Below are 14778 nucleotides of genomic sequence, written 5' to 3'. Positions count from 1 at the left end.
GTTTTTATAAAATGATAATCATTGGCTCAAAGGTTATATTTTTTAGGTTTGGGTTGGGGGAGGTCGATGTGGAAGCGGTTATGTTATCATTACTGAATTAAAATATTACAGCTAAAATAAAACAACAACAAAAATTGACAACTAATTTCATATATCACCATTATAAAATGTCATAAAATGTCAACAATATGGTTTACGTTTGCTGTAACAAAAAACATAAATGAATTGAATGTACGGAGGTAGGAGCAACTGCCTAAAAAAGTTTTCCAGAGTATGGATAAGGTGCAGTAAATCTGACAAACAAAACATAAATGTGCCGTGGCCTTAACACTCCTTATTATACGCTTACATTTGTGAAGAAAAAGCAAAATTATAAAGGAATTATACTTTGTAGACTTTTTGCTTGATATATGCATTTTGATAATTTTGATAAACAGTCAGTTGAAAGTTCTTCTACCTCTGCTATTTAACAAAATAAGATATAAATAAACCAAATTTGGAAGAAAAAAAGTAACAATGAATACGGTGTCCGCTTAGCCAGCGGAATGTTTTCTTGACCTCAAAATTGATACCATAACTACTGGTTTCTATTCTGAAAACTCGACTGTGCTTCTACTAGCACTCTTATGCTTAGTCGAGCTATGGCCACACGATTTCTTTTTCGTTCATTGATATAGGCCGAGAAATAAAGGTGCGAACGGGCGAAATCGGAATAACATTAAAACAAGTTGCATTTCATTATAAACAGGAGTGGGTGGAGCTAAAGCACATTATCTGGAGTTTATAATAACTATTAAAAACGATAACTCTGAACAATTAAAAGTTGTATTTTTTTTCTTTTTATTGTAAGCATTATTTTTGCATAACTGTTGCTTTCGGAATCATTTTTTAACAAAGGTTCTATTTATGATATTTTTCGACTTGAAAAAAGCAGCTTCTTAGAACAGTTTCTGTAAATCCGACTAAATAAATATCAATTTGTAGTCGTTTTAAAGAAATTAAAACAAATTGAACAATCCAAAATGAGCATACTCTGTGAGCAGTCGTTTCTGGATGTAGCTCCTTGGTTCTCGGTAGTAAACCCAGATGGACATGGTTCACACATGGCGGCATTGCCTTCTACCGATTTGTAGGTACCGATTGGACACATATCACACGAAACATTGTTGAACTGCTTTCCCGGACCACATATTGCTGAAAATGGTGGGTGAAAACAATGAACAGTCATTAAAATAAATCAAATACACTTCAGTTATTCCATATCTTGAGAGTAACACTAAAATACTATATACTTAATTGTGCTTGTTTTTGTTTCGAAGAATGAAACGGAGGCATTGTCAGACGCTGCAGGGTCTATGTCAGATAGTTGCAGTAGTTGTTGTTGTTGTTGCTGTTGTTAAAGCTGTCATAGCCAGTAAAAAAAAATGTTATTTATGCTGTTGCCGTAGTCAGAGCTGATAGTATCTTTGTCAGCTATGTTATTGTTGTTATCATAGTCAGTAGCATCTTTGTCAGCTATGCTATTGTTGTTATAAAAGCCAGTAGCATCTTTGTCAGCTATGTTGTTGTTGTTATCAAACTCAGTAGTGTCTTTGTCAGTTATATTTCGCTTGTTCTTATTATAATAGTCTTTAATGTCTTTGTTAGCTATGTTGTTGTTGTTGTAATTGTTGTTGTTGTCATAGCATGTACTGTCTTTGTAAGCTATGCTGTTGTTTACATACAATTTAGAGACTTTGTCAGCTATGTTGCTGAAGATAATTGCAATATGGAATATCTCCCGGCTTCAATCTAGTGTTATAGGCCCTGTCACGCATGTATGTATTGTATCTGGTAACAAGTTTCATGAACAAATCTTCAATGGTTTCTGAGTTATGGCCAAAATTGTAATTGTTGCCATCATTGCTGACTGACAGCTTGGCGTCAAGGTTTTACACATGTTGCCAACATTGCTGACTGACAACTCTAGGTCAAGGTTTTACACACTCATTTGACTTAAACGTATAGCCTTACATAACACTTACGAAGACAGTCATCAGCTGTCGTTGATCCATTTTTGTTATTGAACGTTTTCTCCGGACACGCCTTACAGCTGGTCTGTCCGACCACGTCCTGGTATTGGCCAGTTCCACACTGACTGCAAACCAGACCATCCGTCCCGGAAGATCCAGCAGGACAATTCTCTGTAATAACAAGTTATTAATAAAACGGGTACATTCTTTGGAGCAAGTCATCATTTTATTATTTAAGTAAATATATATTATGGTTAACAAAGTAATATGTCAAATATACTTTTAAAATTGGAACTATTTAAAAACTCTTATTGAATTTCAACTGCATGTATATTTAAGAAAGTACGTTCTGTAACATAGATACAAACTACATCCAAAGTATGGAAAAAATCAGTTTTTGTTAGTTTGTAATTGTTTATAAACAGCAATGAAAGGTGAAACACTGCCAACGCCCCTAGCGCAGACTTTATTATTTAGTATTCGCTTTGCAAGAGTTATTATGACATTATATCAGGTCCAGAAAAAAAACACTGTTAAATTGAAGACATGTCGGAATCTTTGTAAGCCGTCAACTTGATTCCTTATTCCAATTGGACAATTTGTGCAGCGATAACAACATTTTTTTGCCGTGACGATGTTGACAAATTACTTACCGCATAGTTCGTTGTTTCTCTTTTCTCCTGGGTTACAAAGTGGCGTCTCCGTTATATTGCTGAGATCACCGAAAACAATTTCGTCGTTCTAAAACGGAATGTTAAAATATTGTTTTTGTTTCCTAAAGAGAATTTTTCATAATTTACATTCAAACATTAATAAACTTTGCAGGACCCTCGGGCAACCTACGTGGCCTGTAACTCAGCGAGCCTGGTAACCGGCGTAAGTGCGGGCCCTAGAGTAGGATGTTTCAATATGTTACTATAAACACTTTAATTTTATAGAAATAAGATAAGAGCAGAGTTATGTTGCAAAAATCTGTATTTTTTGTAAAAAAGCTAATCTATTTAATTATTTTTATTTGTATTACACATTTTTTAGATAAATAATGTTCTAGAAATTCTATTCCGTCTGAAACAAATGATGCCTAAGCTTATTCTGATCATGAACAAAAAAGCTGCTGTATCTTACCACGACAGTCATATTATCACGATTCTGAGTAATAATTTTGCCCACAACATCCTTAGTTTTCAAAACACTGCCGTCGTTACTGTCCTCTGTGTACGAACTGAAATATGAATAGTTATATTACGCCTCCAGCATAAATGACGCAACGCAATTGGTCCAGAGCTGGTCACATGTTGACCCCATATTTTCCCATATTGGGTCACCAAATTTATATCGTACTAAAATGGCGTCTATTTTCCGATTCCGATGAATAAATGCAACATTTAAACATGTAAATAGGTTGTCGACGTGATATATATATTACGGGGTTAGTAGGTGACCCGATTTGGGATATACGTGGCACGAGAAAACAATATAAGGTTTCCTTTGCCCCGTATATCCAATATCGGGTCACCCCGTAACTTATAATAATTATGCTACATTTTAATTATAATACCCGTTTGTTTATTTAGTTCACACTGATTTCTGAAGGCTTGATTGTGCCAATTGTATTTGATGTGTAATAGTGATGCTTTTGATTGTTGTAGAAAGATAATCTCACTGAACAAATGTGCGGACAATGCGGATAATGCGTGAAGAGATTCGCCCATAATTTATATATGTATATTTATCACGCCTCCAACATAAATGACGCAACGCCATTGACCAAGGACTTGTCACGCGGTGAACCCATATTTTTCCATATTGCGTCACAAAATTTATATCGTACCAAAATGGCATCTATTTTCAGATTCCGATGGATATTGCGATGAATAAATGAAACATTTAAACATGTAAACAGGCTGTCGACGTGATATATTCGTTACGGGGTTAGTAGGTGGCCCGCTATGGGATATACGGGGCGCGAGAATACCATATTCTTGTTCGAGTATCGCTCGCACCCGATATGGTTTCCTTTGCCCTGTATATCCCATATCGGGTCACCGTCTAGCCCTTAACTTATATAATATTTCAAATATGTGTATGAACAATGTTTGGTCAGCTCATGGCAAATCAGAAAGCCATTTGGATTTTACTTTGTTAAGATCAGGGGCAGTGATAACGAACAGTCTCAAGACTGAGAACAGACTCAAGAATCATTATTGCAAAACTTCATTTCATTGTTATTTTCCTTCTATAGAAGGTTGTTATTATTTATTCAAAACAAGTTTAACGAATAAGAGACCAACTATAATGCCACTTTGTTGTTCCAAAAATGATTCTTAGATTTGACCTTGTGACCTAGATTTGGACCCCATTTGACCAAGGTGCTTGATCTAGGGGAATATTCTGACCAAGTTTTAACTTTATCTGACCAATCACTAACATAATACGGTTCCGGACAAAAAATGTGGTGAACGGATGAATAAGGGACAGAATGAGGGGACGGACCGAAAAATCTTCGTTTCAGAGGTGTATAACAACAGGTTATTTAAAGATAATTTCCTCTAAAAGCCCAAGAACAGTTCAAAATCAGAATCTTACACAAAACTGACGAATACAGTATAGTGGGCCTTCCATGCCTCTTTTAAGCTTAGAACCCCTTTTTTATATAAATTGTGCAGTATTCACATTTGGGAGAGTTTTGAGATTTTGAAGGAAAATTTATTAATAATTTTAAAATCCTGCAAACAGTAAATGTAATCTTGAAGACTCCAAAATATATAAAAGAAAACTTGTCAAATAAATTCTTACCTGACATTTTTCAGGGCAAAGTCGACTGTGATCTCCGTGTCAGCAGCACGTCGCCTGCGACCCGCGGAGTTTCCTCTTGCCCCACAAGTAGAGAGACCAACAAAGACGAGATTGTCGCATTTGTTTCCTCGGCAAAACCCGCGTTTGTTGTTGTTGTAGCTCGAGTTGCTAATCGCATTGAAAAGAGTTCTGATGGTATTGAGAATAAGGTCATAGATAATTTTAAGGTTGCTTGTGTCATCGCATGAATCTAATGCAACAAAGAAAACGAGTCGCATTGGAATATTAACTTGTTTCTCTTCAATAACTGGATCTGAAAATAAAACATTGCGAGTTTAAAGTACAACTAATTGAGACGAATTTGAATGAACATACAACCACACTTCAAAATACAAGAAACAAAATTTAAGTAAACTGTATATGTCTTTTTTCCACGAATTAGGTTCATATAATTATATTTATGTATACTATCACAGAAATATTCATAAACCTGGGCATTTAAACAGTGCTTAATAAAAAACAAATAGTTTTAAAAAGAGTTTCCATCTTAGAAAGTGATGTTACAAAAGCACAAAAGAATAAGCCCTGTTTACAAGATTTACTGACCGTCAACAACCACATTGCACGCACTAGCCCCCGACTGCGTGGATGTCTTTCCAGATGGGCACTGTTTGCAGAAGTCAGCGTTATTTCCCATTGCGTCATTATACTCGCCCGGTCGGCAAATTTTGCATGTCTGATCAAAAGTATCAAAACCATTCCCTGCTTTACACTGGTCTGGAAGTGACAAAACATTCAAGATCTAATATAGGTCAATAAGATGCCTTATTCTTGAATTGAGCATGACCTACACCCAGACGCATACTGATAAACCAAACCTATCAAATCGTACTAGCGGATGCAGGAGAGGGTCATTAAACAATAAAAGCAAGTTTATAATGCACTGTTTCTCCAAAATAATATGTACAATACCGTTGAATTGTTTTAATTTACTGGAAAGAATTTTATGAATGTCGAAAACAATGGTTTTCTATGTAGGATACGGTGTTTATTTTAAAAGAGGTGCAGAAACACGCTAGTTCTACCCGAGACGATAGTTGATCACTGAAAATCTTTAAGGACCCACCAGTCATTTAATATTTGTCCGTTTTCAGCCGTTAAATACACGGTTACAATCTTGTTATCAATAAGTAATATGTTCCATAAATGTTTCATAAATGTATTATTAAGTAAGCAGTCAAAGGAGTATCACTGAGAGTTTATTTTTGTTGTACATTATTTAAGTAAAGTCAAGTCAAGTTTCCTTAATTTCACTCATTCCAATACAAACATGGATAAACGAGGAAGCATCATATGATAAATGTCACAAAGGCAACTAGTTAAATTCATACTTATATATTTGATTTCTAACATTACAATTTTATGAAAATGGTTTTTATAAACATTAAAATAATTGCCAGTGTAATTAATTTGATTAAATCTTTGTCACACACATACATGAATAAATAAATGCATAGGTGTATCAGTTTAATTGTAATACTTTTTTGTTATTTAACTACATCCTTCTGTATGGTCAGTGATCCCTGATTAGCGAAAACGAAACACTTGGAGTTATTGATGTATATTATAAAACCAAACAAATTGTTTGATGCATTAGTTAAGACATTTATGTTGTCTTTATATGCAAGTAATGTTACGAAAAATGTTTGTGACACTTAAAATTGATCCAAATAGATCGATATATCCAGTAATATGATTAAAAGGTATCATAGCATCAACTTGAATGGCAAAAAGCACAAGTTAAAGTGTTTTCGCATTTTAAACTGTAGCTTCATCCCAGACTCAAATATCAAACTATCTTAAAATGGAGTGTCTTTGCAGCAATTGTGGTGTATATCTGGCTTAAAATGTTTAAACTTACCAACACAGTCGTCATGAGACCTCCTTCCGGATTGCAGTGTGGTGTTTCCGGACGGACAGTTGGTACAAGATGGTTGATTGATTCTTGCGTTGTATGTACCTTTTTCACATGGAATACACTGGGTTGTTCCCGCGGTAACTTTATAGTAGGTACCAATAGGACACAGGGCTGCAACATTTCATTAATATATCAATTTAACACATACAACAAACTATTTGATTATGTTCAAACTTGATGGCTAATTGTTAAAGGGTATTTGAAATATATGGTATACGTATATATATATATATATATATTTATATGTATGTATCAACTTCCTGTAACAAAATTTCAAATATGTCACGGACAGTTTTTAACAAATTATTAATAAAAAGTCATTCAAGTTTCCGATATTATAAAAAACAAAACCAGGTTTGTTACAACCTATAAAGAATACCAATTTTAAAATAGCTTGATTTTGCTTTTTTCAAGAAAACTACATTGATACCATTTTTTCCACTTTATCTCTCAGCAGTAGGAACTTCTTTTAAAATAAACATAGTGTACAAGGTAAAGGTGCCAGGGCATTCGCATGACATTCGGAACTCCTCGGTCATTTATATCGAAAACAACCTCGGATTTATACGGGCGGTTTACAATGTAAGAAATCTTCACACATTAACTACGCTACAAGTATATCGCGTAGTAATTTCAATTTGGCAGTTAAACTTTATGACTTAACTCTTGTAAATCTTGGATATGTTTGCAATATTTCAATTCATTGGCATTTAATTTTAACTTATAGCTACAAATACAAGCCTAAACATTTCAATTCATTATTAATATAATTTCAAATTTTATAAAATACTTCTACAGATGTACCGGCATACATCCGAGGTTGTTTTCGTTTTCGATAAACATGACCGAGGAGTTCCGAATGGTGTAAGGGGCGTCTATACGAAAATATAACTTTGCTCTTAACACATAAACTGTGTGAAATTACTTTGTGAACAATCAGAACTATCGGTGGAGCCGGTTCCAAGTGTCGTCTTGTCAGTGGGGCACATCATGCACATTTCCGTGTTTCCTTCGACATCTTTGTATTTTCCCTTCACACATTTGTCGCATTCCTTCGTTACTGCATTGTACTGCTCACCTTTCCCGCAGAGAGCTAAAATGTAATTTTTCATAAGAAATTAGATCGGAATAATCATTCGAAATTTCAGACGAAAAATGCAAGTGGTTTAAACATCATGTATTGCGAAACATTATTTTTTAAAAACAAAATAACAAGTTAATTGAACTTTTACCGTTTGCCAGCAGAACTGCTGCAACCTTTTTATTTCGTTTTTCAAAATTTATACTAATCATATTCGATAATGAAACAATCTTTCTCATAATTAAGATATATTCGAACTTAAGCATCCTTAAGCGTGGAAGTTGCACTTACGAACGCAGTCCGTGTTCATTGTTGATTTTGCCTCTAATGTAATTTGTCCAGCTTCACAGTTAATGCACATTGTTTCGCCTACCCCTGGCTGGTACGTATTTACCGGGCAAAGGCTGCACTGTTCCTTTTGGCCTGGATCTCGGAATTGACCAGCGGGACATACGACTGTGTTTTGAAAAATAATATGTATGTAAGTTAAATGAAGATTTATTTAGCACTTGCCCCAATTTCTCGAAACTTCTAGATTAACAGGTTTAAGTAACTTATTTTAATAAGCAAAACTGCATATCAAAATTTGATTTTGATAAATGAGAAAAGGTTAAGTGTGATAATCAAAAGTCCAATTTAAAGTTTGAAAGTTCCAAAAAAGTGAACAATTACACAAATTATAGATAAATAAATTAGTGAACTCAGCTTAATCCTGTTATAAGAGACTTAAGAAGTTTCGAGAAATTTGGGCAAGCTTATCATCTTGGGTATCCCATGAAAGTAACACATAAGAGTTCACTTAAGTATATTTTCTTTAGGACCGAAAATACAAGGAGAGTGGAAAAGACACATGGAGCATCAGATGAAGCAGCCACTGGTGATATGTGTGTCGCATCACCAGATGTCGATGATCAGACGTATTTCCTTAGTCGGATTTTTGACAAACTGTTATTTTTCAATTTAATATGTACGAAGAAGATACTGTTTTTGACCCATCCAAACGTAGCAAACACAGTTGGCATGGCGAGCAGCATTTGATAACCTTGCATGTGCCTCTATATATTAATTTATCTGCACTGTCTATGTATTAAAGGCATCAGGCACCACTTCAGATTTATTTTATCATTTGTATTCAAATATAAGTCGCCAATTGTTTTTGTTTTATCAAATACAATTTTTCAACCAATGGTAATTCTTATCCCTTTGCATGCTGGGTTAATTGTCGTCTGCTCAAAAATGTCGTCTGGTTTATTTTTCATTTCTTTCAATTTCCTTAAAACTTTGGGGTTATATTGACTGAGTGGCAAACAGCTTGGAACCTGACCAGGCGCCGAGTTACTCGGTGACTGGTCTGGTTCCAAGCTGTTTGCAAAGCCTTTAAAATCGCCATCAGCAGCCTAAGGCTTAAAATGCCTTGGAATTATACATCTGAGTGTAAAACTAAGAACTGTTTGCATCAAATGCAGACTCAATTATTCAAGCAGCCTTTTATGTCATAATAGTCTATGGGCAATGTATTATTAAGATTATATATTGTTTAATTACTGTTACGGTTAATTTTAAATGGAATACGATTTTACAAATACCGACACTCATTTTAAGCGTACAACGTTACTATGGCAAAGAGTTTTATTTCATTGTAAACAAGCTGTAAAATAATCTTATTTGTAACGAGTTTACCTGTATCACACTCTAAAACAGCGGTAGAGCCATTTCTGGAAGTGGTAAAGCCCGAAGCACATTCCGTACACACGTCGTTACCGTGAGAAGCCTTGTACGATCCCTCTGCACACAAGACACACTCTTCCCCGCTCAGATATTTACCAGGTACACACCAGGCTTTAGAAAAGTAAAACACATCCTTCGTTTATGGAATCAGGTCAAGTTAATCAATAGAAACAGTGCAGAAGAGGTTTAGTCCGCCTTTAGAAACAGTGCAGAAGAGGTTTAGCCCGCCTTTAGAAACAGTGCAGAAGAGGTTAAGCTCGCCTTTAGAAACAGTGCAGAAGAGGTTTAACCCGCCTTTTGAAACAGTGCAGAAGAGGTTTAGCCCGCCTTTAGAAACAGTGCAGAAAAGGTTTAGCCCGCCTTACAGTGCAGAAGAGGTTTAGCCCGCCTTAAGAAACAGTGCAGAAGAGGTTTAGCCCGCCTTAAGAAAAACCAACAAGGTGTTAGTTCATTTTAGATCAGCGTTTCTATGCAACGAAATGCATTTGGCTCTACCAGTCTACAAAACTCCTAGACACAGGAAATGATAAAAGGTTCTGTTACAACTGTATTCTACCTTATGGTAATGCTATAATGAGATAGGTTAACAATTTATTTGAAAACATGCACAAAAATGGTGAAAAATATATTAAGAAAACCTGATGCTTTGTTGATTTGATGAGAATGACTTACGTTTCGTGCAAGAAGCCTGTCCTTCTCGGTCTGTTGTAAGCCCATCGTCACATTCCAAACATTCCGTATTACCAGCGTCTGGTTTGTAGAAGCGAACACCGCATGGTTCACATCCGGTCTCATCAGGTGTCAACCGCTTACCGGCCGAACAATACACTAAAACAATACAGCGCAATATTCGATACAAAGCATCAAAATAAAACACGTGTTTCTCGTAGTTTACGAGAAACATAAATTGTATAACACACTAGTTCTTAGTCATATAATTCACTCTAATTAGCTCAAAACCTAGTTTGTCCTCCGTCATCTACTTCAAAATGCCGTAAAAGAAACATGCTGTTCTAAGTCCAGAATTGGTTTAGGATTGGAGCCTTTTTTATTTTAAATAAGGCAATTTGGTAACAATTGGTGACATAGTTATGTTGTTGTATTACAAGCAAGTTCGCAATATGATATATCAATTCTACTAATCAAATCGTTCAAAATGTTATCAAGTTGATATAAGACGTTAAGCTATTTATTATTTAATTTTATTAAATAACTATTGTAATGAGAGAGTTGTGATAATTATATGCTAGTAATAGGACCGCACATAGTTTTCATTGTAACACTCTCATATAAATAATTTATGGCCTTCAGTTATATATGTTAATGAATAAGTGATTTGATATTGGCCTTGTTATGTGTCCGAGGGCAGTCGTATTAGCACGAGGCTGAAGGCCGAAGGCCAATACGACTGTCCCGAGGACAAATAACAGGGCCAATGTCAAATCACTTATTTATTGACAATTTTATTAAATAACTTCATGCACTTAAAGGATTCAAAGTATAAACACTAAATTTAATTTAAAAAAATATTAACATATAACAAAGAACAACTTTTAAATACATAACAATAAACCATTTTGATGGAAATATTAATTAATCAAAATATATAACACATTGCATTTCAGAAATAAGCTTTCGACGAACGTTTTAATACTGACTTGAAAAAAAAATGACTGCCGTTTCCGACTTTCCAGCTGCGAATCTATATCATTTTGGCCCTGTTTAATAAGCCAATCATTTTTTTTTAAATGCGGGCTTTATATCTAATATATCACTTTTCGTCCCAGGACCGCTAACTGATATAAATATTGGCACTGTTATAGAGGAGGCCTTTGTATTATTTGACGAAGCAACTGCTGTGTGTAAGGGCTAATAATTAATAATATATACATCATATACTTTCTAGAATATATCATTTAAACATCTTATAATTGGATACAAGATGATACTTTAGAGTATGCAAGGGTATCCCGCATAACATTCAAGATGGACATTTTGAAATAACTTCATAATCATTCAACCATTCTAGCATTGCCATTTTGATTTGTTCTTCCTGCTTAAACGGCAAAACTTAAACACGCTGCCGTAAAGAAGATCGTGTAAAAATACAGTCTTACAGCCTTCCAATCAAGTGCTGTGTGTTCTTAAAAGAACGTGTGTTTTGGGGACCTTTTATCTAAAGATTCAGTATAATCTGTTTGACAATCGAACATTGCAGCTTTCAACTGATATTCCTTTCATCACATCAAACTCACGTGCTGTAATTTTAGATACTGTTTAGTGTATTTAATCAAAATAATCACGTTCAACTATTTATACTGGTTTAACACACGGCAACACACTACATACCTAACCCGCAGGCCGTTCTATTATCAAAAGATGTTGTGTCTGTTGGGCAGTTTATACATGGGGAAAATCCCTCCACTTCCTTGTAGGTGTGTTCCGGACATCTGGCACAGTCGTTTTTCTCAGCTGTGGCTTGTAGACCAGCAGAACAAAACACTGGAAATATAACATAATTTAAAAAATAAAATGCAGAGAGAACGGTCATGCACGACTGTTTTGTTCTGACAAACAAGGGGAATAATTCAATGATTACTTTTAACCAGAGTTATAGGTCTTGTTGTACATGTGTGAATTCTCTCCAGAAGATTCAATACATTAAACGGTCATTGAGCATTTGTCAAGGTCAATGACCCTATTTACTCAACAATGCTGGCGAGGCCTATCACACCTTTGCTATGAAACCTCGACATTATCTCTTCAAACAAACATTGTAAAGCGTTTAAACGTGTTTTATCAACCGATTATACTTTAAAATCAGGTGGATCATTTATTTTAATAGAAATCTCATATTGCATCAACTTATATGTATAAAGGCAGTAGCCGCGCCTCTCGAGAAAATATTGCCTCCATAATTACTCGGTGACACTTCACTCAGAAATATATTTGATACATATAATATATAAGTATATAATAAATTTAAGAATTACGTTGGCAGTCATTGGCACTGTCTGATGCAGGTCCTTCTGTATTCAGATTTGTTCCACATGGATAACAAAAGGATTGGTAGCTTTGATTCTGATATGTTCCTAGAGGGCATTCCTCACAGTTAGGCCCGTTTATCTTATATCCGGGTGCGCAAGCTCCTGGTGATGAATTGAGAAGTAAACATCATTGTACATTCATGGAGTGTTATTGATTAAAAAGAAAACATTTTAGAGTAGCAGTAGAAGTAGCAGCAGCAGCACTAGCAACAAAGGAAGTTGAGTGTCGGTGCAAGGGATAGTAATAGTAGTTGCAGAAGTAGTAGATAACACAGGAGAGTTAGAGATAAAGTTATAAATAAAGATGCCGGTCGAGAAGAAAACACACAAACCAGTAAGAAGTAAATAGCTGACAAACATCATTCGTAGTCTGTAAGCTGATTATTTACAATCATATTATTCTTCATTTGATATATGTTATTCAAATACTTTTTTTAAAAAAACTACAAAAACAAGCTCAGTAGCAAAATGTTTAAACATTAACCCGGTTTAATGGCACTGGGTAAAGGCCAAAGACATAGAATACAAAAACAAAAAATCACAAACAAGAAACATGGAAGAACAGCACAAAACTTCACAAACAGCAAAGTGCATACATACTTTATAAAATAAAACTAGGTATGTTTATCAAGGACCGTAAGGTACCGCCTTGGAACGGTCAGTAAAATGTAAATTTACTGGGGGTTTAAAGCAGTTTACGTGCACAAACCTCAATCTCATCCCAGCAATCATACATAAAGAAAAAGCGTAAAAAGGAAGCCGACCATGCATCCATACAATTAAAGACTAACGTCTTTTGAATCTTGCCCTTTATGTACTTACGGATGTCACATTCGTCATTTGACATGGCCCCTTCACCGGGGGTTGTATAATCAGAGTTCGTGCAGTTTTTACACATGCCAAATCTGTCTGCATCTTCCTTGAATGTTCCTCTTGAGCAGTCATCACAAGTGTTGCTTGACTCTATGTATTCTTTACCAGCGGCGCAAATCACTTAAATAAAATCATAACGATTTGCGTGTGAGGTCTTTGTTTTGTATTATGCAATACCCTTATTCTTAATAAAATGCATAACTAGTAAAACAATTAAAGTGATACTTGTTCATATTCAATACACAAACACACACACACATATGAATAACAAATATCAATTTTGACAGATAGACCTAAAACTACTTACTAAATAATGCAATAATGGATACTATTAATTACGGATAACAACCGTGTATTTCATAGCAGAAAGCGCAAAAATATTAAATAATTGATAAATGCTTAAAGATGCACTGCAGTCAACTTTAGTCTCATCAGGTAGAAAAACGTGGTTTAGGTTTATTTCATTCAAGCCCACCTCGATATTCTTCATGAGAACCATTGTTTTCGGTTTTTATTCATCCCTATGGAATATTAAACCAATATGATTAATTGTGGTAAATCTTGTTTTGGAGTAGGAGTGCATCTTTAAGATACAATTATGCAGTCGAAACTAAAGGGTCAAGCCGAGTAGTCAGACATTTGAATGTAAACCTTGTGTACATGCACTTTGAAAGGGCACGAATCACACTGCACAAGTGAAACAGACGGTCGAACACCCCAAACAGACCACACACGCATCAAAAAGCTTTTTTTCAATTAAAGATGCTCTATTTCTCCCCAATAAAAGCTATATATCTAAATATTATCTAAATAAGAAAAGTTGCGCTTTATAGAAATCCAATCATACAGCATTAACCCACAAAGATGTTATCAATTCAATGAAAAAACTTTCCTTAATGCATGAACCTGTTTATCCTTTCTCAATAAAAACACCCCTTTATCCTATAATTGAATAAAATAGGATGAAGGCAGTTCATAAATAAGTCCAATCAAGTGTATACCTTTATATAGAAAAGTATTTAAATATTCGTACTGCGCTGTTATAGATCTTTACTGGCAATATTGATGAAACGGATCTATGGTATTTTGTGTATCTCCCAGTAAACACAAAACATTAGTTGTGTGAAGATTGTGTCAGGATAAGGTCATTGTATAAAGTTGTCACAACGTTCTGACAACGTGAGTTTTAGTGATAGGACAACGTTTTGTTTACGTTGTACTAACGTTGCGTTGAATACATTCAGAAAATTGTTTTTTGCGGTG

At 34.9% G+C, this 14778-nt stretch overlaps 1 protein-coding gene across 2 annotated transcripts in view; it reads right to left on the bottom strand.

The window, feature by feature from the left end:
- LOC128245946 (uncharacterized) overlaps positions 1–14778 on the bottom strand; it is a 110723-nt gene that overhangs the window by 7716 nt on the left and 88229 nt on the right. For both annotated transcript variants that reach the window (XM_052964168.1, XM_052964175.1), the window contains exons 63-76: positions 13465–13635; positions 12589–12744; positions 11945–12097; positions 10268–10423; positions 9548–9706; positions 8159–8323; positions 7712–7879; positions 6730–6897; positions 5415–5585; positions 4809–5121; positions 3138–3234; positions 2666–2753; positions 2025–2183; positions 1033–1194 (exon numbers count right to left, since the gene is read on the bottom strand). In XM_052964168.1, the coding sequence (XP_052820128.1) occupies positions 1033–1194; positions 2025–2183; positions 2666–2753; positions 3138–3234; positions 4809–5121; positions 5415–5585; positions 6730–6897; positions 7712–7879; positions 8159–8323; positions 9548–9706; positions 10268–10423; positions 11945–12097; positions 12589–12744; positions 13465–13635 (2286 nt within the window). The remainder of the gene's footprint in view (positions 1–1032; positions 1195–2024; positions 2184–2665; positions 2754–3137; positions 3235–4808; positions 5122–5414; positions 5586–6729; positions 6898–7711; positions 7880–8158; positions 8324–9547; positions 9707–10267; positions 10424–11944; positions 12098–12588; positions 12745–13464; positions 13636–14778) is intronic.

Source organism: Mya arenaria, chromosome 2 (assembly GCF_026914265.1).
Source record: "Mya arenaria isolate MELC-2E11 chromosome 2, ASM2691426v1".
Classification (NCBI taxonomy): Eukaryota; Metazoa; Mollusca; class Bivalvia; order Myida; family Myidae; genus Mya; species Mya arenaria.
The sequence above is the reverse complement of the archived record's forward strand: the minus strand, read 5'-3'. Positions and strand labels throughout refer to the sequence as shown.